General features: G+C 35.9%; 3 protein-coding genes across 3 annotated transcripts in view; 2 read left to right on the forward strand and 1 right to left on the reverse strand.

Annotated features, from left to right (window-relative positions):
• The window catches only part of LOC145693636 (uncharacterized), a 265,246-nt gene that overhangs the window by 229,693 nt on the left and 10,507 nt on the right, over positions 1-25,046 (reverse strand). The window lies entirely within an intron of this gene.
• Positions 1-25,046, forward strand: part of LOC145693635 (uncharacterized) — a 1,111,198-nt gene that overhangs the window by 95,717 nt on the left and 990,435 nt on the right. The gene's annotated exons all lie outside the window — the stretch shown is intronic.
• On the forward strand, positions 19,243-19,629 carry LOC145692578 (histone-lysine N-methyltransferase SETMAR-like). The gene has a single exon (XM_081767889.1). It carries the CDS (start codon positions 19,243-19,245, stop codon positions 19,627-19,629), a length of 387 nt encoding a protein of 128 aa, XP_081624015.1.

Here is a 25,046-nt window from a genome sequence, read left to right on the forward strand (position 1 = left end):
GGGGTTACATCGCTTCGGCGAGTCAGAATCAGGGGACAAATTCTGACGGTGCACTTCGTGCACGAGGAACAATAGCGTATATTGTGGAACTACGGGCGGGGTGCATTACATTCTTGTGGAACCCGTCCACTAAATAGACCGAACGGTCGCAGGCATGCCCCCCATGTATGCAATTAAGCGTGGCATAGTAGACCACTAGCGAGCAATGTCTCAGGCGTTTGTTTCATGCCCAAATGATAATCAGAAACAAAGGATAACCATTTCTCCACTCTAAGATGAATCTTTATTGTTTGGAGTGTTTTGCCCAATGAGCACCATTTATCACTGACATTACAATTAATTGTGTATGTAATGTATTTGCATATTACATACTGCATGCAAGAAGAAAGAAAACACTGATCATACATGAATTAGAAACTCCAACCGGAAGTACGCTCAAATCTTGCAGACGGTGCGAGATATTGAAAAAATAATCGAATAATCTCCCTTTTATGGTATCTCTTCCGATTTTTATCAAGACGTCTTTCACTTGTGTCTGAACGGACATGCACAGATGTTTGTAAGGAATGACAAGGAGATTCATGCTCGCACGTGCGAGATGTGCTGTGTACAGAGCGCAATTTCAGCTAGTAATTTTTAAAAATATATTTTTCAGCTAGTAGATCCTGATTACAATTATCATTTTCAGCTCCGTTCGCAACTCCTATGAATTACTCTCGCGATCCCCAGGTTAAGAAATGCTACTCTAAAGGAAGAAATTCTCCTATCTTAACTTAAAGGAAGAAAAAGAGCAGGAAGAGAAGGAAGAAAAGTCAGAAAGAAGAAGAAGAGAAAGAAGAGGACAAGAAGAAAAGTTAGCATGGTATTGAAAGTGCAGGGTTGATATCAGAGAAGATAAGAAGAATTCTTAAGAGAAAAGGTATTAAGACTTACAGGAAAGGAGGAATGAAGATAATAGATATCATACAGAAAAAGAAGATGAGAACGTCAGCGGAATTATGTAAAAAAAAAAAAAAGGAGTGATATATGAAATATCGTGTGGGATGTGTGATAAGGTGTATGTAGGGGAAACCAAAAAGACAATGCAAGATCGTTTAAAAGAACATAAAGATGATGTAAGACTGAAGGGAGACACTAATGCCATTTACAAGCACGTCAATGAAACAGGCCACGAAGTAAACTGGGTAGGAGCGAATATATTGGAATATGAAGGGAGACAACTGGTTAGAAAGTGGAGAGAAGCGAAGAGGATAGAAGAAGTTTAGATAAAGCTATGAACTGGAATAGTGGTTTGAATATTAATGAAGAGTGGGAGTACATTTTGAAAAGAGAAGAAAGAAGAAAAGTAGAATATAAGAACAATATAGGGTTAAATTTATTTCTGTTTTTTTCAATATTCAGGTAGTTAATTAAGTATTCAATATTCAGGTAGAAAATTTCAATATTTAGGTAGTTAATTAGTGTTTATTTTAGTTAATATATGTTAAAAGAAATATAAAGATTTGTTAACAATGTATTATGTCTGTTAAGAATTCAAAATGTCACAAGAATGGACATATATATTTTGAATTTTAATGAAAAGTGATTGGTAGAGATAACAAATGATGTAATATTATTTATGATTTCAGTTGGATTTGTAGTTTGAAGAAGGAAGTGCTATACTTCCGAAACTGTAACATTTCTAGTTAATTTATAATAATAAAGATTATAGATAGCCTTGTAAGAAAGTTGCATTTGGTTTGTGTTTGTTCAGCCATTGAATCTACATTATAAGAACCACTTCTTATCCTCTCCTTGGCGGGGCCGGGGTGGCTCAGTGGTAGAGCATTCACCTCTGGTGCATGGGGTTCCTGGTTCGATCCCACATTGCGCCAAGTGAACTTTGTGGTGGACAAACACCGTGTGCGTGAATTTTCTCGGGGTTCTCACGTTTCCTCCCGCTTTCTTCAATCCACCTTTTCATTCATTTCTCATCATTACCGTCTCCTTTAACGTAGCCGGCATTAACGTGGGACGTAAGACTAAAAGATTTCATTCTATTTTTATTCTCTCCTTCTCTTCTTACCTTTTGCATCGTTTTTGGTTTTATTGATGTGGAGAAACATAGAGTCATTCAGACAATTATTTAATACAATACAATCTCATGAATGCAATGCAATACAATTTCATGTCATTAGTACAATCTCATGAATGCCATAGTTTGGAAGCCTAATAAAATTAGATTCCTCAAAAATAACGTTGAACTAAGTTATTTACTCACTTCCAATAACGGCAAATTTACTCCTCATATCGTGAAAATCATTTACTTTCTTTCCCTAAATTAAATTTCCCAAATATGAGGTTTATTTAAATTGCTTTATCGCGTTCGAAATTGGTAGAGTAAATTCATTTTATGAAAATTGTTAGTTACTCTTAATAAGTGAACTGAAATTAAGGCCTCATAAATTTCTTTCGTAATTCGATAACGTTAGGTTAATCCCATTTGACGTAAATTATTAAATTATTACACCCACCAGTAATATAAAAAAAATCAATCGAACCTGCAAAAATTTCTCGCTCTTCTAAGTGTAGGATTCATTGAATAAAGAGAACACAAACAAACTTTTATTCATTCGTAATGAACACGGCATTCGTTCAACTAAATGTCAAATCAAAAATATCCTATCTACTTCAGTAAGCGTGTTAATGAAGCGTCTACGAGGAGATGAAATTATATCAGATTGCATTCATATGTAACGTTTCCTCTGTGATAAAATTCAGTCCTTGTGAATGCGTGAGATCTAACTGGAAAACGAAAAGAGGGGATTGAGTTCTTTAACAGAGAGAAACAGAAAACGTTGCTCTCGTATGGGCACTCTTTGAAACGTAAGTTGATGTATTTAGTGGACCACAGGAGTGAAGGATTAGTGGTTGGTAAATGACGTCAGCAGAGGTAAAGTACACTATTTTTGGACTCCCGTGTATGCTGAGAAGGAAGAAAGAAGAAAGAGGTGGAGACAAGAGGAAACATTTTCATCATGTTCAGCAATGCGGATCGACTTGCGAAAGAGTTCTCACAGAACAGCTGTTTATTAGCTGGCTTTTAAAAAGCTAACACAAAAAAGTAAGTTTCCCCATTCAGAAAAAACTAATCCTTCATTGATTATTTCAAAATAAGTCTTCAATTAAATACACATGCATTTACAACATAATTATTAAATCAAATGTCTCTAATTTACTTTCTTACGTCTCAAATAAACAAGTTTATTCCATAACAGTTAAAGAATTTATTGTAAAAATTTAACCAAATCAACAGATTTGTTCCACAAAGGTTGGAGGACTTCTTGCAAAAATTCAACTAAATCAACAATTTGCTCCGTAACAGTTGGAGAATTTCTTATAAAAAAATTAACCAAATCAATAGATTTATTCCATAACAGCTGGAGGTCTTCCTGTAAAAAAAAACTAACCAAATCAACACATTTGTTCCAAAACAGTGGGAGAACTTTCTGTAAAAATTTAACCAAATCAACAGATTCATTCCATAAGAATTGGAGAAGTTCTTGTAAAAAATTTAACGAAATCAAAAGATTTGCTCTATAACAGTTGGAGAATTTCTTGTAAAGAATATCCAAATCAACAGGTTCCTTACACAGTAGTTAGAGAACTTCTTGTAAAAATTTAACCAATCTTTGATGGTCTATAACTAGGAAATCAAAGGCATACATACCACAATATTTCATGGGGGCACCATGGCTCAATTTCCGGTGCGAGGTGTCCCTGGTTTATGCCTGGCCAGTGAGTTTGTGGTGGACAAACATTGTATCCGTGCATTTTCTCGAAATGGTATTTTTTCCCCACATTTTCACTTAACCAATTATTCATAACCATTGATTTCCCTTTAGCTTAAAAGACATAACCAGGGACCGTCATGGCTTGGTGGTAGAGAGCTCACCTATACTGTGTGGGGTCCTTCGATCGATTTCAGTTCGCGACAAATCATGTACATTTTTGTCACTTTCAGTTTCAACTAAAAGATTGCAATTAATTCTGGACTCAGAGTTCATAGGAACAATATTATTTCTCGCTTTGATGGGGGTTTGTGATAGGCAACACTATGTGTGGATTTTCTCGGGGTCCTTGCGTTTCCTCTCACCATTTCTCATTCTACCATTCCATTTATTATGATTATAAACCGTCTTTCTTATAGCCTCGGAGCATAATTGTGGTACGTTAAACTAAAATAATATAAAAATAAATAAAATAGAGAGAGAATGATCGCGGGATGTTTAACTAAAAATTTCATTCCATTTTAATAATATTTCATACTCTCATTAAGTTTGTCAAGATCTATCGCTATGTCATGTTTGGTCAAGAACAAATGAGTTTCATGGATCATATAGGATATACTTGTATAATATTCTTGTGATTAAAAAAAAAAAAAAAAAAAACTCAAACGAAGGACAAAAGTCAAGTTGTAGTTTCTTAACTCGTCTTGTTTCTTTCCATCACAGTAGTAACCAACACTTATACACGTGCCGATTATTAATATTTTAACTGGTGTACACAAGTTTTCTTTTTTTTAAAAAAAAAGAGAATAATAAGTTCTCATTAAATATAATCTCAACAATATCATCATTACCAGTAGATCACATGCCACATACTGAGAAAGCTCCATGATAACTTTATTCTTCAACAGAAACAATCCTAAAAAAAAAGGGGTATTCCATTACGTAAAGTCCCGAGATATCATTCGTCTCGAACATTAAAAAAAATAGCCTTAATTGCTAATTCCATATGTCAGCCAAAATCTAATCCTTTCAGTATAACGACCCAGGATTATGCCCGTTATCCTAAGGGACATAAGGGAAGTGTTTGATGATGATGATGATGATGATGGAAGAATTGGTGGAATGGTAATGTGGGAGGAAGCCAGAGTACCCCATGTAAATCAACGGACACGATGTTGTCCACCAAAAATTTATTTAGCCGGGATCGAACCAGGGTCCCAATGAGTCCCCTCAGTCAAACTCTAAATTAGAATAATAATAACTCGTATGATAGATATATACTTACAACAAAAGTAGAATGATTTTTCTTTGGGGATATTATATGGAACACTTTTTTTTTTATTAATTATGGGCAAAGGGGAGACGACTCAGCCTTCATTTTTCACTGACTTCAACTCGAAGTAGTTTCGATTCTGTGACACTCTCAATAAACATATACACCATTTTGCGTCACAATCGAATCTATTTTACATGAATGTTATAGTGAAACTATTTTTAAAACTGTTTGAAAAAAGTTCGCTCCCTTATTAGTGGTTAATTACAAAATCCAAATAGTGCAGATCACTGTGAAACCTTAAAACATATGCATTATATTACATCAAAATTTATTAATATGCGTGCGTATGTTTACTATTGTGGAATACACGTTTCAAAGTGCGGGTGAGGAATCCACCCTGCATTAGGTGGATAAATTCAATGCTCATTTTTGACTGACTTTAATCCTAAAAACATTGTAAATTTGTAACAAAGCCACAAAGAAAATAAATACAATATTCTATCTAATTCGAATAACAATATTTACTATAGCTATTGTGGAACCTTTTAAAAACATCGAGGAAGGAGTTCGTTCACCTATTCTTTTACTTGTCTTTAATTTTAAGCCTATGCAGAGGGAATGAATGAATGATTGGGAAGCCTAAAAAATATACACCATATTACATAAAAATCAAACATTTTTTAAAATGAAAATTATAGGGATATATATATATATATAATTAGAGAAATGGGGTAAATTCACTCTTTCATTCTTGGGAGATTTTAACTCGAAGTTGTGGAGATTATCAATACTCTACAGATACTATACAGTATGTTTTATCAAAATCGAATATTATTAAAGTGTTTTATACTGAAAATTTATTTTGTAAGCATGTGTTTAAGCTGGCAACGTAAGTTGAGTTTAACCCCCTTTTCCTTTCATTATTATTCATAAATTGCAATCCCAAACAATACGTATATTTTGGAAGGTTGGAGAAAGGTATATACTGAGTTTTACTAAAAATCGGACAAGCCTTACGAGAGTAATTGTGTAATAGACAAGTGGACAGACAAACAAATATCGATCGACTCGAGGGGGGAAGGTGGCTCAATGGTATAGCACTTTCCTCTGGTTGCGTGTGGTTCCTGGTTCGATCCCAGGCTAAATAAGTTTGTGGTGGACAACATCGTATCCATGGGGTTTTCTCGGGATCCCATCCTCCCACACTCACATTCCACCAATTCTTCCATCGCCATTTACTTGCCTTAATCATCCATCTCTTTAGTGTGCATGATAGTGGGACATTAAACTGAAAGATTACATGTCATTTTTCTTTTCGATCGACTCGAATGATAGAAGCTCCCTACGCTCGCTTCAATTATTATTTTACTTCTGCCATATTTTGAGCTAGTGAAAAGACTGGGATAAGACTGAGGAACATCTTTCAAATATAATCCAAAAAAAGTAATTTGGTTTGTATCTACTGCTAATACTCTCTGACATCCACTGGTTCTTCAGATGGCCTGTTCCTTGAAAGGGAAAAGGTTTGAATTTAACACTAGCGCTACCGCGAAAAGTTTGCTGATGATCATCTCGGCAGTACGTAACTCCACGAACCATGATTATCCCCTTCAGACAACATTGACTTCACTTTGAGAACAAGCTCTTCCAAAGGTATAACGAACTACGCTTACGTTTATATCTCCCCTGACACTCTGTTGATTAACGATTTTTTTTTCAGGTAACGTCTTCATCGACTCATCATCAGTTCTTACGCTTTTTTTTCTGTCATATTTTTTTCCTTACACTCTTTTTCGTAGTCTTATTTTCACACGAAGAGTTTGTTTAAAGAGTTTATTGGAGTACTTACTTAAAAAGAAAAAAAGAAAAGAAAAGAAAAGAAGATAAAATGACCTGAGCTGTTGAACGCGTCTTCTTTCAAAACTTCTTTGCATGTTCCTTTGTATATTCGCTGTTGCCACAATTCGATAATAATAAAGTCAAACGAAAATACATATGGGGGGAGAGGAACACGAGAAACACTTTACATACAAATTGAGAAAAAAAGTAATTCTAAAAAAACATAAATTACAATAGAATAAAGTGAAAGAAAAAAGAAATAAAGTGAAAGGGGAGAAAGAGAGAAAATCTTTAAAAAGTTTAAAACTTTTACTTACACTCACAAAACTTTCTCCAATGAACTTCAATTTACACAACAAAAGACTAATTTTAATTTTCTAAATAACTTAGAAGTAAAGAATAAAATTATGTTGGAATTTTTGCTTTTTTTAAAAAAAAAATCTCAAATGTAGTTTCTAAAAAAATAATATTTTTTTCTTTTGAGAAAAAAAGTTTTATCATTACGGGCTTCTCAATATTTCTCTGAATTTTAGTGAGTAATGTAGACACACTCATACCACCATAGAAGGAAAGATGGAAGGAAAACAAGAAATAGGAAGAAGAAGAACACAAATGATCAATGATTTGAAAAAAATAGAAGAAAAATATTGGGAGTTAAAAGAGAAAGCTGAAATCGAGAAACATGGAAGAAACATTTCCAGATCCAAACTGAAAATTAAGAAGAAGAAAAGAAAAAAAATACTCATTAGTTCCAGGACCTGCCAAAAGCAGAATACTTAATAATAAATAATAATAGTGTACACACAATAAAGAATATAAAAAAATGTAGAAAGCGAGCCATAAAACTTTCATCCATTACGATTCTGGCACTTATTACATAAATACCAGTAACTACCCTTTCTGATCAGATTGAATATCTCATGAATACAACGTTAAGAGCTCCTCCGTGGCTAAGCGGTTAGCGTCCTTTGGTGTGGCTGACCCGGGTTCGATTCCCAGCGGGAGCTCATGTGGTTCGGATTCCACATTAATCAGTAGGTTCCGTCTTATATAGCTTCGCTGCTGATAGAGATGTTAAACTCAAAATCAACTCAACTCAATACAGCGTTAAGTTGTGGAAGCTGTAACTAGCTGTAACATTTTTCTTTTAACTAGAAAAATTCCCGTCCTTCATACGGGGATAATACATTTCATTTTGGACATAAAGGGGTGAATTTGAATTTAAACAGCATCGGAAGTGTCACTGTTTGTCTCAGCGACACCAAAAACTATGAATTTGACACTAATATCAGTCATTTTCAAAAGCTGTGGGACGGAATTTGAATTTAAACTGCATCTCAGTACATCTCAGCGACCCCAAAGAGTGGATTTGACACTAATAACGGTTATTTTTTTATTATTTTCATATACCTCCTCCAAGTAACGGGGTTGAATTCGGTTTAAACAACATCGGAAATATCACTGTTCATCTCAGTGACCCCGAAAACTACAAATTGATAGGTCATGTTCGATTATTTTTAAATATCTCTTTCCTCTCTTCTAAGTTGCACCATCAATGTGATACGATCAAAACCATTCCAGGCCGGAACCTCATCTGTTGAAAATTTGATCGAGATCGGTCGTGTGGCTCATGAATAATTAAGTCATAAACATAGTCACTTTCATTTATATATACAAGTGTATAAGTGTATTAAGCTTTGGTCAGAAAGGATAGTTATTTAAAGTGAGCCAGCAGTAACTGTACCTGAATCTGTTCTTACAAGTCTCAAATCTGGACGCAAAGTTCATGACATCACAATTAATGTGCACCCAAATTTCTTCCTACATTAAAGGGCTTGAAAACATGGTTATTAAGGTTTAGCGTTCCTTTTCATATCTACGACCTAGACCTGGGCATCTAGCTGGAATCCGAGGCACCATAATGTGTTCAATATTCTTCTACCGGGAATCGTACCCCGATCATGTAGAGCAAAGACACGAAGCGCTAGCCACTGGACACCCGAGAAAGGCTTCATTTAATAGGTTTGGTAAGGTATGCAATGAACAACTTTTCTTCAAAACTTCAGGGAGTGGTGACAAGACCCGGATTAACGCCTAAGTGAATAGGCTGGAATCTAGAATGGCATCAGGTGAGGTAATTTCGTACAAAACAATATTCGTGACGCGTAAAATACGCTAAAATGTATGGAGTACGTAAAGAAAACTAGAAACATGTTTACACATTAAATTAAAACGTTTCTTGGACTGGTTACTGTTTGGTTTGGCACCAAAAAATGATTTAAAATTTCCTTCCAAATTTGTATGGGCTACCGCTGAATTTTAAAATTTTATAAATGCCATATTGACTTTCTAAATTAGCCTTTCCTGTATAAACAATCAATAAGTATTACAATTTGCGCGCATGATTATATTTTAAAAACATTTCACAAAGTTTTACGTTTTAAATCCGCTGTAGTTGACTCGTTCAAAGCCAGAAAAGTTATGGTGAAATGAAGGACGATTATATAATGCTACAACGCTGCTTGGTTTTGATATTCATAGACTTCCGAGGTCGACGCGCCTGGTGACTTTCTGCACTCACAAAAACGCATTACACTTCATACTTGCTGTTGGCTGTTTTGTCGGTTTCAGTTTTCAATGTTTTGTCCCCTCCACAGTCTGCAATGAGGGTAAAACATTAAGAAATATTAGCTACACGCTATATATATAAACTCTAAAGAACTTATACAGAGTCGTTTTGACTATAATTAGCGTCATACTAAAGGCCTGACTACTGCAGGAGACATATGTTAGTTGAACTCCTTAGTATCACACTAATCAGGCGTCAGAACGACTCTGCATAAGGCTCAAAAAGTTTAGACTTCGTTTCAGTTGATGCAACTAACAAGGTTGAAAAAAATGTATTTTGTGTTCTACTCTTGTCTGTTTACAGCTTTTGAATGGTTTTAATTTGTTTTTGTTTGTTTGCTTTTAAAGAAAAATAGATTTACGGCTGTGGAAAAAAAACTTGTTTCCTATGTGACGTAAATTAAGTGTAGTTTACGTATATATATATATATATATATATATATATATATATATATATATATATATATATATATATATATATATAAACATAACGAGTAAATTATCGTACCAAGCCTGAGTGGCATATTTGACTTCCTGTCTTCACTTTACATATTCCAGAATAAATTAAGTATGTATTAGACAAGAAATTTCCTATCGGGGCGTTTATTGTATTTAAGATTATAACAACAACTGGGGACGGGGCAGGATCGTTTTTTCATGCTACTTTCCTTTCAACGTGTCCTTCCTGTTGATTTGGTGGGTAGTGTACGCATCTTTGTTGCACGAGGTTTCGAGTTTGATTACCAGCGGGAGAGCATTGAACGTACTAGCATTGAAAATTCGGATATCTGCCTGGATATTGGATAAAAACTTAAAATGCGTAGAATGGTAATGGCCTGTAGGCAGTGTCGCTCTACACGAAAGTAACATGAGTAAAAATTTAAATGTTATTGTCACATAACAAGTTATTTATTATAGGTCGCTGATAATAACTACGCAACAAGTTATTTATTATAGGTCGTTGATAATAATAACAACGTAATATGTTATTTATTATAGGTCGTTGATAATAACAACTAGATAACAAGTTATTTGTTATAGATCGTTGATAATAATAACCACGTAACAAGTTTTTATTAGAGATCGTTTATAATAATAACCACAGTACAAATTATTTATTATAGGTCGTTGATAATAATAACCACGTAACAAGTTATTTATTGTATATCGTTGATAATAATTATCACGTAACAAGTTATTTATTGTAGGTCGTTGAATATAACAACAATGTAACATGAGGTCGTTGATAATAATGCATAAGTAACAAGTTATCTATTATAGATCGTTGATGATAATAAACACATAACAAGTTATTTATTATAAGTCGTTGATAATAATAACTGCATGACAAGTTATTTATTATACGTCATTAATGATAATAACCACGTAAACTAACCTTCACAGTTAGTAGTAAGTGTAGGTGGTAGTAAGTCGATAACTATGAAGGGCATTTTGTTTTAAAGTACAGGAATATGTTTATCAATTGCACAGTTTCTTCAATATAGATCTTTCAGACGAAATACTGTCAGATGGAAGAAGGAATCAGAAAATATTGATCGCTGAAAAACGTGGCAACATTTTCAAGCTATCAAATATTCAAAAATTGAAAGCACGATTCAAGAGGTACTACGTTTGTATGTAGAAGCAAAACAATTACACGATCAAAGAAAATCTATCATCGCAAGTCATACTTTAGTAAATACAACTTAATTTTTGCAACTAAAAAGAAATACTATTTGCATTTCTGAGAGAAATGGAAAAATCTTCATAAGGCATGAACTTTTAACGAACACGCAGAGTTTGTAACTTAATGCATTATTTAATTTCAAGCTGGCAAAACTACACGAGAAATTCTAAATATGACGAAGCAGTGAAAGCAAATTTACGATGGTTGTGCTGGATCAAGATGGCAGTATTCATGTTTAGATTAAAGAAATATGAGTGAATATGTCTCGAAGCTTAAAACGGAGGGGGACAGAATTAATTACGTTAAAAAAATGCAATGGTCCCTACTCTCTCCAAGATCATGAGGTTTCCTCCCAGTCAGGACGTGAGCTTTAATTTTTTGGGGGACAAGCGAAGGAGCAGAGACATTTGGGGGTGGGCAGAGTTTTTTCGATATACAGGGCTTACACAGAGGCTATGTGATACATGGGCTTATGAACTTAGAGCTTAACGTGGATCCGAACCCATGATGCATTTTATATTGCTTGACCTGCATTACAACATAGATCTTGCCGAGGCAGCTGAAATGTCACCGGGGGTCACTTTGCCTTTCTGATTCCTTTATCGTCATCATTGTATGCTTCTAAATGCCCCTAAAATGTATCCTCAGAAATCAATATATGCCTTTAGGCCTATTAAGCTCAATGCAAATATTGCACTCAATATATGCAAGTAATAAATACCCTGTGCTGTCCTGATTCATCTCATTGTGCAAGTTATCTATATTGAGTAGTATCCATGCATGTCCACATTGCATGCAATTTATGATTAAAAAATTAGTTGTATACTAAGCGGCTAGGTACTAAGGATGACACGTCGACTTCTGTGGAAACAAAAGCTTTACATTTCTGCAGTAAGGAGTCGCTACTGTTCGTAGTGAACGTAGATGTTCCAGAGTTAAAGTGTCCGTTTTGGTTGGTCTGTTAATTTGGAGTTTGACGTCCTTTCAGAGTGTTGTTCACGAAGCTAACATTTTTTTTTATTTCGTCTCGATTCAAAAATGAGACAAGAGTCTAGACGAGAAGTAGACTTTTAAATTCAAGGCAAGACGAGAAACACGTCAATATCTCGGAAACGAGATGAGATGAGACATTTCAAGAGTCTTGTGGACAATACTATTTCACCCAAGTCTAAGGTTTCAAACACTGTGTGTGTTACATGATTCATAATATAGAAACTATAAATCGATAAAGTGAGTATGCGAACACAATGAAAGATCACGTATCTACGTTTAAAAATATGTTAAGTCATTTCACAAAATACTTCAACAAAAAATATGGTTTAAGAGCTCCCTCGTGGCTAAGCGGTTAACGTATGCTCCTTTGGCGTGGCAGACGCTGGTTCGTTTCCCAGCGGGAGCTCATGTAATTTGGATCGCAGGTTAAGCTATAGGTCCACGTCTCATATAGTCTGGCTGCTGAAAGGAATGTAAAATCAAATCAATTCAAAAAAATATGGGTTAAATGATGTTACATCACACCCTTCCTGGACGTCTCGTGACGAGTAAGGATTTTTTATAACTTGTAGATGAAATTAACGAAAAAAGAGGATAGATGTGGTACAGTCCACAGGAAAAAAAACCTACAACATGAGCATATAAGTTTATTGTGAAACAACGAAGTCTTTTGCTCCAAAATAAGTATGCAGGGGAGGACGCCGAGGATTTTCCTCGCGTGATTCGTGCCACTTAGACGTTATGTTGATTACCTGGGCTGTTAGGTGTAGTTTCAAAATAAACTTCCATGCACATGTTGCAGTTTTTTTTTTGCTGTGGACTGTACATAAATTTTCAAAACTTTTCGAGAATTAAGACGAGACGATAGTTTTTACAAAATTAAAAAAAAAAAGAAAAACAAGAAAGTTGTATTTGTCGTTTCACTTTCTGCGCAACACTACCTACTGGCTATAGATACGTGAGCTTACAGCTTATCGTGGGTCAGAACAACATGATGCCCTGTCCGGAATCAAACCATATTTCTCCCGCACTGAAAGCGTGTACGCTGCCTACATATCTTCGAAGGAATAAAGTGTCAATTTCGTTCTATTAGAGTATATTAACAACAACAGAGTATATTATAGTATATAGTATAGAGTATTATAGTATAGAGTATATTATATATATTAACAACAACAGGTAGCTACTATGCACATAGTACAGTAATTTAAATGCACTTCATTCAATACTTTTGTATTATTGTAACGTGCATAGATTCACAAACCACTGCGAAGTTCCTAGTGAACATGCAACTCTACTAACGATTTTACAAGAAATGCTGGTCGGTTCGTTGACTAGATTTTAACGGTCGTTTTGTTTTAAGGAGCTTGGTTTACCAAATCTCTTTTGTATAGGCGTATTTAAGCGTCTGTCTGTGTGTCCGTCCATCCGGGAGACAAAGAAATTAACTACTACTTACTGAATCACCATCGACGTTGGCGAGGACGCACACATCGAAAGTCAAAAGCGAGGAATCGAAGTCGTGATCTATCCATCGGCAATGGCAATCGATCATTTCTGGTTTTAACGTTGATCATTATAAAATCAAAAGCAGTGATAGAAGCAAGAAAACATTTCCTGCTATCGATTAAGCATTTTTAAACCCTCTACTAGAACTGGAAGTGATAGGAAATTTACTACAACTTCCGATTTCAATATTGATCTATATACAGAAAAAACGATTAGAGACAGTCGAAGCTTTTTTTCTTTAGCGTTCTAAGAACAGATATTGCCTTCTTCTCTTTTAACCCTTTATTCAAACCGGAAGTGACAGAAATAAACTACTTCCGATTTTAACGCTGTTCGCTATAGAGTAAAACCGGAAATAGATAGCTTCACTTGACTTGACTAGATTTTAAGTTTAGCATCCCTTTCAGCAACGAGGCCATACGAGACGTTGCCCTACAGCTTAACGTGGGATCCGAACCACATTGGCTCCCGGTTCCATTCCCGGTGGGAGCTCAAGACGCGTACGCTAAGCGTTTATCCAAGAGGAAGCTCGGTAACCGATAGCTTGAAGCTGTTTTCCGTTATCAATTACACATTCTAAGAACATATATTCTATCTCCAATCTAATATCTCTACTAAAACCGGAAATGGTAAACGATATACTATCACTTCCGGTTTCAATAATAATTGAGAGAATATTACGGCATACAAACCAAACTTTTAGTGTCTACGTGACACTGGCACTTGATTTATTAACAAAAAGGCTATATGAGTCGAAACCTACTGTTTAAAGTAAAATACAAACCACTCTACTATCAGTGTTTATCCATGAAAAGTACCCCCAAATGGGGATCGAATCCTGGACCATGTGCTCAGAAAGCACGGCGCGTTAGCTATTCGGCCAAGAAGAGTCAATGTACCAGAAATGCATTTATATAGTAGACATCGTATCTTTCAAGACAGAGGATAACAAAGTAAACAAAATAGTAACGGAACGACAACCCTTCTTTTATTTTTCCCATGAATAGAGAAGTCGCTCAATATAAAACCTTCCATCCACCACGATTCCGTGAGCGCGCAGATGTTTTGAAAAGATTGAGGTGCCTTGTACGCTGCCATAACCTTTGCCTTTTACGTCCCATAGCGACCCGTAACATCCCATAAAAAACAGCTACACTTCTGCACTTGCATCTTGGCAACGAAATTTCTTTTCCGACGAAAAAAAAAAAAAAAAACACCAACAAACATAAACATTTGATACACGCATCTATAATAAACAGAGTTCTTAGTATAAACACACTCGACAACTTTTCTTTAAACAAAACAAAAATAAATAAAATAAAGAAAATTGTTATATACTTGAGAAAACAATTCTCTTTTAAAAGGAACACGCAGAACGGTTACAATATATCTTCCTACGAAGACTTGACAAACATCTTTGCATATGAGAAAGTCATTTAGGGGAATAAGGAGATCAGGAAGGTGATATCTCAAAGTCTTGTCGAAAATTTCCACAATGTAACCAACTCATTCTATGGTGTATGCAACCCGGAGATTCAATGCAGCGTTCACAAAAGCTCTCCATTGACTTCTGCCCTTAGCTAACTGGATCCTATTTCTATTTTGTACTGCTATTTCTGCGAGGTCCACCTTAATATTGTCCTCCCATCTGTACCTAGGTCTTCCTAATGGTCGTTTTCCGATTGATTTTCAAGTATTCTTACTTTCCTCCATTTTGGCTACATGACCTGCCCTCCTGAGCCTCCTAGACTTGATGATTCTAACAATGCTTGGTAAACGATATAAATTATGCCGTTCCTCATTGTGAAGTTTCCACCATTCCCCATTTCCGTTCCCCTTGGGTCCGAATACTCAGGATTTTGTTCTCGAAATACTTTCAGTCTGCGTTTTATATATTTTAAGCTTCAAATTTTCCTCGACAGAATTTGCGAAGACAAAAGATTTTGAACTGAAAAATACCATGGATTCCCTGGTTTCAGTCGATATGTAATTTCTTTGTAGATATGATTTTGGTCTCTTAAGTACCCTAGTAGAGTTCAAGGTGCTGAAAATTGGTAAAGCAGGCCAATCCAGTACGTAGAGGTTATTTGAGGAATTATAATCCTAAACTTTTCATAAAATACACGACTCTTTGTGAAAATCTTTGTAAAGAAAAAAAACTGTATATCGTACTTTATTATTAGCATTAAAACATCGTTAATAGCTAGAATAAATGTTTTGATGTAGGTGGTGATAATATTTCTGGAATGAACTCCTTTAAACATATACTTAAAAGAAGCAAATGCGCCCTCCAGTAAATGTGGGCAATATTTTGCTTTCTTCTTTCTGCAAATTTCATATGCAGAGTGTTAATGAACTATAGTGACAAATTGTAAGATGTGATTTCTCTCACCAAAATAAGGGGAAAAAAGTTTATATATATATCTATGGGGAAAAGTGCATAGTTTCACAGCTAGGGCTTTCCAAAGTGGAGAACAGAACGTGTTATTCGAACACTAGAAACCGTGGAGTGCGGTACATATCAATGTAGAGGAAGTTCCACATACGCCCTCCAAAATGCATATTTCTGCAATGTGCAATGAGTGCGGATGTGTTTTCGCAAAGGCCATAATTGTCAGGTATGATCCCAACAGAATTTCCAGATATGCATTGACTTAAAGCTGGGTCCGAAGTAGACAAGAAGAAAGCTTTGATAGCAGTGAACTGGAATATGCCAGCGGGAAGTCGTAGGTGTCAACGATCCCAATTCTATAGTTTTTCATGTTCGGAATAATGCATGCTCCAATATAGTGTGTTTGAAAAAGAACTCCCTAGTTTTAATGCGCCCTAGAATCTGTACAAAGTGACATACACTTTCTAGTTTGTGGTGTTTGATTCATTAACTCTCCAAGTTTGGTTCCCCTGCAGTTAGCATTCTGCTTGACCTTGAGACGACACCAGTGCTGTTTCTTTCCTCTGTTCCCTCAGTTCAGTCCAGGCAGGTGTGCAGTGCAGAGCAACTCAGCAACAATGTGTACTGACTCCGCAACAGAAAGCGCAGTATGCTATTTGGCTTGTGAAAACTGAGTCAGTTATAACAGTGCAACGTAATTTTAGAGGTCAGTATTGTGGTGAACCACCTACAGCAAAAACTATCCGTCATTGGCTAAAATCTTTCAAGGAAACCGGTAGTGTTTTAAAAGCAAAATCACCAGGTAGACCGAGAACTTCTGAAGATGTCGATGAACAGATCCGTGTTTCTTGTGTTCGGAGCCCAAAGAAGTCATTGGCCAGACGTAGTCTACAATTAGGAGTGCCCAAAGGTACTGTGTATGATGTTGTGCGTAAAATACTTAAGTTGTGCGCCTACAAATTAAAACTGTTACATGAATTTAAACCTACTGATAAAATCGGAAGGTCGAGTTTGCTGCTGACTTTCTACACAGAATTGATGATGATGTCAATTTTTTAAAAAGGATTCTCTTTTCTGATGAGGCTACATTTCATGTCAGTGGAACAGTTAGTCGTCATAACTGCAGAATTTGGGGGCAGAGCATCCACATGAAGTTATTCAGCATATACAAAACTCTCCCAAACTTAATTTCTGGTGCGGTTTGATGGAAAATCGTATGATTGGTCCTTTCATTATGACATGCTGATAGAGTACGTTTTTCCTCAAATGGACGATATTGAGGCGGAAAAGGGGCTTGTGTTTCTTCAACAAGATGGCGCCCCACCTCATTACAGTAACCATGTGCGTGCGGCTCTTGACATTCGCTTTCCAGGAAGGTGGATAGGCAGGGCTGGCCCAATACCTTGGCCACTACGAAGCCCAGACTTAACCCCACTGGGCTTTTTCTTTTGGGGCCACATAAAAAAATGTCGTGTACAGTGAAAAGATCAGAGACACCAATCATTCACGGGAAAGAATCGTCGCGGCGGTTGGGACAGTTACACCTGAAATGTTGGTGAATACGTGGCGAGAAGTGGAATATCGTCTCGACGTGTGCAGGGCCACAAATGGATCTCACGTTGAAGTCTACCAACATTAAAGAAAACTTGAAGGAATTCTCATGATATGTACTCATTGATGTAAGTTTTCATTCATTTCCCAATTAAATTTATACTTAAAAATAGGGAGTTCTTTTCAAACAAACTGCATATTGTTTCAAGATTATACATGTGAGAAACGCGATATATACCGTGAAACAATACATTGCAGCACGCATTAATCCGAACACGACGAACCATTGAGCTAGATTTCGTTGACACTTTCGACTTGCCACCTAGGCATTTCGTATTCATTGCTAGCAAGGGTTACCTTTTGCCTACTTCGAACCTACCTTTACCTTAAGAGCACATCAAAGAATTATGACTTGTAGGGAATCCCTTGCGCACATATTGCAAATTGCTAAAATATCCATTTTTGGATGGTATACGTGCAACTTTTTCTACGCTTATATGGACTGGCACTCCATGTTTTTTTGAGTTCGAAATAACACATGTTGAAGTGTAGTTTATCCACGCTTTTTAACGCTCTGAACTTCTCTCTACAGATCCATATGAACATGTTTTCTTGTTCTGATGTGAAGAATTAGTTTGTATAGTTTGACGGTATAGTTGATTAACACTTTGTAAAATCTCTATAACTCGAAGATTCGCACTAAATTTGAAAATCTCTTATGAGCATCTTCGTGAACCCTCCCAAAATCTTTTTTCTTCCGTTCTAGATCAAACATTTAAAAGAACGCCGAAACAAGTGAAAAATCCAAATGCCAAATTTCATCTGTAACCTTTTAGGGATTCCGAGATATGGACGTGTTATTACAATCCGCACAACCCCTTTTCCTTCCACCTCTTATCTTCCCATCTGGGATAAATAACAAAAGACGCTGGAAAAATGTATTTTAATTACTTTGTAGTATAGTATAAATAAACAGTAATGTAGCTTCTATATTGAGAACCACCAGGTAAAGAGCTAGACCAGATCTCCCAGCTTTAAAACATCTTCCATCATGTTATCTAAAAAAAATTATCTGCTAGAAGAAGAAGGAGTTAGATCTATATGATTATAATATAGAAATTTCTAAAATGTTCTGCTGGGACTTTGATATTTAGTTTTCCTTGTAGAAACCACCTTAGATATACAGTGCTCTTATGTATCTAAGTAATTTAGGTCCTAAAGTAAATGTTATTATTAGTATAATAAAATTATTTTAAATGAAAAGTCTAAAAAAGCAAATTCCATATTTCTAGCTTTAAGGGATTCCGACTCATGAAATCTTATAACAATAACTACAATTTGTATTCTCCCTCTTTCCTTCCACACATAATTTCTAAAAGTCCTCTATTAGTAGTATCTGATGTATCCTCGTATATACAATGTAGTAAAAAAGTAATCCATTATTTTGCCAAAAGATGGCTTCAGTGATCTGTATCTCGCGTTGTATAAGTCCGATCGGGTTCAACGAGATGGCGTTCAAACAATGCGATTAAGTACTACAAACACTGTTCAGATAGTTATGATGAGTTGACTCAGTGTTGTGTGAGCGCGAGTCAAAATGGACACTAGCAAAGAGAAAATACGCTATATTTTACAGTTTTTCTTCGATAAAGGCGAAAACGCAAGCCAGACGGCTGCAAATGTGAATAGTGTTTATGGTCCTGGTACTGTAACAGCCAATCACGCGCAATTTTGGTTTCGTCGATTCCGTTCCGGTAATTTTGACGTCAAAAATGCACCACGCACTGGAAGGCCAAGTGTCGAAAATGTCGATAAAATCATGGACATAGCCGCGTCCGACCGTCATGTAAGGACTGTGTCGATTGCCCAAAAGCTAAACATTCCACAAAAAACCGTGTGGAACCATTTGCATAAGGCTGGATACAAAAAGAAGCTTGATGTATGGGTGCCACACGAGTTAACGCAAAAAAATCTCATGGACTGAATTTCCATCTGCGAATCGCTGTTGAATCACGAAAAAATCGACCCATTTCTGAAGCAGTTGGTGACTGGCGATGAAAAGTGGATCACTTACGACAATGTCACGCGAAAACGGTCGTGGTTGAAGCGCGGTGAGCCAGCGCAAACGGTGCCCAAGCCAGGATTGACGGCCAGGATGGTTTTGTTGTGTGTTTGGTGGGAATGGCAGGGAATTATCTACTATGAGCCGCTCCCCTACGGCCAAACCCTTAACTCGGAACTGTACTGTCAACAATTGGACCGTCTGAAGGCAGCAATCGCCCAGAAGCAGCCAGCTTTGGCCAATAGGAGAGGCATTGCGTTTCACCAGCACAACGTCAGAACACTCATATCGATAGTGACTCGCCAGAAGCTCCGGGAGCTTGGTTGGGAGGTTCTTATGCATCCACCTTATAGTCCGGGCCTGGCACCGAGTGATTACCATCTGTTTCTGTCTATGGCGAATACGTTTGCTGGTGAAAAAGTCGCTTCAAGAGAGGTTTTTGAAAATCGACTGTCTCAATTTTTTGCCACTAGGGACAAGGGCTTCTATGAGAGAGGCATCATGATATTACCTTCCAAATGGCAACACATTATCGAACAAAACGATGCATATGTGACCTAAATCGGATCATTCTAACTATGGTAAATCAAGCCTTCAATGTCATGCCAAAGTAATGGATTACTTTTTACTACACCAGATATATTGTCGAAATTTCAAACAGTACATATTGTTTGACTTGCATCTTAATCGGTCAGTCACTTATTCAGCAGTCGACCGTAATTTCTTCTTTTATATATATAGATTATATTAAATAATACTTTCGACAAAGTAGATACTTTTAAATATCTAGAGTCAATGTTAATAGACCAAAACAATATTCACAAAGAAATTAAATCAATGTCGAACAAAAGCAGGGAATTTCTTTTATTATTCACTTCAAAACCTTTTATTTTTGCGAATTCTGTCGAGAAATTTGAAGTTTAAAATATATATAAAAACATAAGCATACTTGTTATGCTGTGTGGCTCCCCAACATGGTCGCTTACTCTGAGGGAAGAATGCAGACTTAAAGTATTTGAGAATGAAATCCTGAAACGAATATTCCGACCGAAGATTAACGAGAATGTAGAATGGCGGAAACTTCATAACGAGGAACTGCATAATTTATTCCGTTTACTAAACATTTTTAAGGTAATCAAGTCTATGAGGCTCAGGTGGGCAGGTCATGTATCTAGAATGGAAGAAAGCAGGAACGCTTTCAAGGTTTCAACTGGAAATCCAGTCGGAAAACGACCATTAGGAAGACCTAGGCGCAAATGGGAGGACAATGCTAAGATGGATCTCGCAGAAATAGAAATACAAAGTAGAAACTGGAAACAGCTGGCTAAGGATATAAGTCAGTGGAGAGCTTTTATGAACGTGGCATTGAACCTCTGGGTTCCATAGGCCATAGAGTTAGTTAATTACTTAGTTATACATAGAAATTAATGAATCTTATTTATTTGTTTACATATATCTCTTATACTGGTATTCAAGGAAGAACATGTAATTAGCCACGGTCAAATCCACACACCCGGCATCTCGTACCATGATATGTTATATATATCCTACAAACTTCGAGTTCCGCAATATAAAACTAAATTCACATCATACAGAGACTTTAGGTACATGAATGAAGTAGACCTGAACATCGATGCTGCCTGCTTGCCGTGGCACTCAATAAACTGCCTCCCTACAGTTGACGAGCAGGTAAATACTCTAAATTCTTTAATAATAAATTTGTATGATAGACACGCCCCTGTAGTTAAGAAACGCGTCCATCACCATGGTTAACCGATGAATTACGTTCGTTAATGACGCGGAGAGATAAAGCTTATAGAGCATACAGGAGACATGTTAAAAATAGTGATCCCTCCAGTGATAGCACAGTAAGTCCCAATACAAAATTCGAAAACTATAGAATATTAAGAAACCGTTGCACTCAAGAAGTAAGGAAGGCAAAACGGCGCTTTACCTATGAAATACTTGAATTCGAAAATAATGGAGCAGTTCTTTGGAAACGGCTAAAAGTATTAGGTGTTGGGAGAAACATAGCCAAGAACGCAGTTAACTACACGCCAGATGAATTGAACATTTTTTTCTGTAAAATCAGTATGATGCCAGCCGCCATGAAACTGCAAACAATGAATAATATTGTAGCTTCGGAAATTAACTCTCTGTTCTCGTTTTCTCACGTACAGCCTGCACATGTATTAAAAGCGATCCAAAGAATTAAATCTCAAGCCACTGGTACAGATGATATTTCAATAACCATGATCAGGAAAATCCTACCGCGTGTACTTAATCCTATCACTGATATATTTAATTACTCTCTTTCCACAGGTACTTTTCCCACAGTATGGAAACTCGCTAAGGTCCGCCCACTTCCAAAAAAGAACAACGCTGACAATATCACAGACTATCGTCCTATCAGTGTCCTTCCCGTGCTTTCAAAAGTTTTTGAATATATTGTAAATGATCAAATTCGGGAATACTTAACAACAAATAATTTATTGGATACATTTCAATCTGGTTTTCGAAGTAATCATAGCACATGCACTGCACTAGTAAACGTAACGGAGGATATAAAATGGGCTATTGAGAAAACTAACGCTCCTGACTCTACTTGACTATAGTAAAGCATTTCAAACGATTGATTTTGACATATTACTGCAGAAATTATCATTATTGTTTAATTTTTCTGAACCAGTGGTTAAATGGTTTCATTCTTACCTTCACGAACGTAAACAAAGAGTAGTGATCAATCAGGATCATATATCGACATGGCATTGTATCAACAGTGGAGTGCCGCAGGGTAGCGTACTAGGTCCCCTTCTCTTTGCCCTTTACATTAATGATCTCCCTAAAATTCTCACCTATTGTAAATACCATATTTACGCTGATGATTTTCAATTATATGCTTCTTTTCCCCAACAAGATATTAATAATGCAATTGAGAAAATAAGTACTGAGTTAAACAAAATCAGCGACTGGTCTACGGCTCATGGGTTAAAATTAAATGCAACAAAATCGCAGTGCATCTTAATTGGCTCTCCAAGAATTCTCTCTTCTATTAATATCTATCAGCTCCCGAATATAAAATTGTCCCATACTGTTATTCCATTCTCCACAACTGTCAAAAATTTGGGAGTCATACTAAATCAAAATCTCTCCTGGTCAGTTCAAATAAATGGAGTTTGTAAGAGAGCATTTGGTGCCCTGCATACGTTAAATCGACTAAGAAATTTCTTACCAATATCTCTGAAGATCAAACTTGTCAAGGTACTGGTGTTTCCACATCTTGACTATTGCTACTCAGTCTATTTTGATCTAACAGAAAATCAATCAAAGCGCTTGCAAAGAGTGCAAAATGCATGCGTTAGATTTATTTTCAATATAACTTACAGGGAACACCTCACATCCTTTTATAAAAAAACTGTCATGGCTGACGTTAGTTGGAAGAAGAAATTTACATAATCTTACCCTATTGTACAAAATACTTACTATGTCAGAACCATCGTATCTAGCTCGTAGATTTTTATATTTATCAGACTTTCATACTAGAAGCACAAGATAACAAAATGATTTCTTGCTCTCCATACCCAGTCACAATTCTGATTCATACTCAAAATCCTTCACAGTAAGTACTACATGCCTCTGGAACAGTTTACCTCAATTAATACACAACGTTTCCACAGTTGCCAAATTTAAAAAATCTGTAAATTCCCTTCTCTTAAGTAAAGATAGGGATACTGGTAGCTCATGAGTCATCTTCGTTTTACGAGATTATTAATAATCCATATATGAACACACAATCAATAGGTAACCTTGTACAGCTTATATATTCATAGTTCTGGTACCGCTTATGATATATGCATTTTAAGTTTCTCCATGTTATTTTTGTTTCCTATATTGTATATTATTTTCAATTTTTGTTTTTGAAGTGTTTAACTATTTTTTTACTTAAGTAGTATATTCTTCTTTTTATGTGGTTCAATAATTTTATTTTGTAATTGTTAATATTTTCTATATATTGGTCCTTTTTCTTTTTTTTTAAAAAAAAAAGAATGTATGCACGTGGTTAAGTGCTCGGAGAAGGCTGCAGAGCCTTAACTTCGCCACGTAAAAGAAGTCATAAATAAATAAATAAAATATCTTTAAAAAGAAAAGAAAAGAAAAGTCGTATGAAAAGACTTATGTCTAAAATGAAACTTTCAGGCCGGTTGGCAACACTGATTACAAACCACAGAGCGAAGACTGAAATTGCTATTTTTAGAAGTCTCTGCATTAACAGTATTGCCAGGCACCGTTAGACGGAACATTACTTCTTTTAAGACTATATATTCTGCAGTAACGTTGGTAGAATAAGGAAAACTAGAGGCCAAACTTCTAACAAACAAAGAGGAAGAGAAAACACGATAATAGAATTTTTTATTTAAAAAGACCGAAACACTAAATTACAATTAGTTAAAAATTGCTTGTATCTGTTCTTACAACTTATTATTTTTTTTTAAAAAAAAAGCTAAATAAGAACTTATTTTTATCTCTTCCTCTAGTATTTTTAATTTACTTTGCGTTGTTTTCTTCAAAAAGGAAAAAAAGAGAGATAAGTTTCATTTTTATATCAAATTTTGTTAACAGCACTTTTCTCTTAAATTAAATAAAACGCTTTGTAATGTAAACAGACATGGACAAATCATTTTGCTTCCAGACAAATATATTAATAAGGATTTCGCACTGCGGGAATAGAAGGAAAAATAAAAGTTACGCGGAGAAGAAATAAGAAAATATTATTTTGAAAGTTATAAATAGACATACTGCATATACAAGCACATATCATTATTATTATCATCATCATCATCATCGTCATCAACCACCACTGTCAATGCACTGCTGGATGAAAGTCTTTCATACTGTTTCTCGAATCATTTAGTTTAAGTAATTCTTTTCCGCGATACTTGGCGCAATGTTTCTTGATTTCGACATACATCTTTTATGAGGACCCTTCCCAGGTATCTTCTTGTCTTTAGATATCCAGTCAAGTTTTGATTTGTCCACTGACCATCAGGCCCGCAACCGGCCTCAGAGGTTTGGGGGGTCATGAATATGTTAGGGGGGCCAAGTCATCAAAAATTCTCTTATGAATACCTGAATTGTGTATTTTGAATTAATAATAGAATTTTGTATTCAGGTCTGGAGGGGCCATGAAAAGTTTAGGGGTGCAGGCCCCCTACCCCCTCTGGTTGCGGGCCTGCTGACCATCATTTCTTCATGTAATATGTGTTTCTCAGTGTCATTTCAATGCCTTTATTTTGACTATAATATCTCTTATTCCTATCCAACCCATGTGAGTCTATTTC

This window comes from Thermobia domestica, chromosome 8 (genome assembly GCF_964235325.1).
Source record: "Thermobia domestica chromosome 8, izTheDome1.hap1.1, whole genome shotgun sequence".
NCBI lineage: Eukaryota > Metazoa > Arthropoda > Insecta > Zygentoma > Lepismatidae > Thermobia > Thermobia domestica.

Coding starts and splice junctions, on each gene's coding strand:
- LOC145692578 (XM_081767889.1), top strand. CDS start 19,243: ATGGACACTAGCAAAGAGAAAATACGCTATATTTTACAGTTTTTCTTC.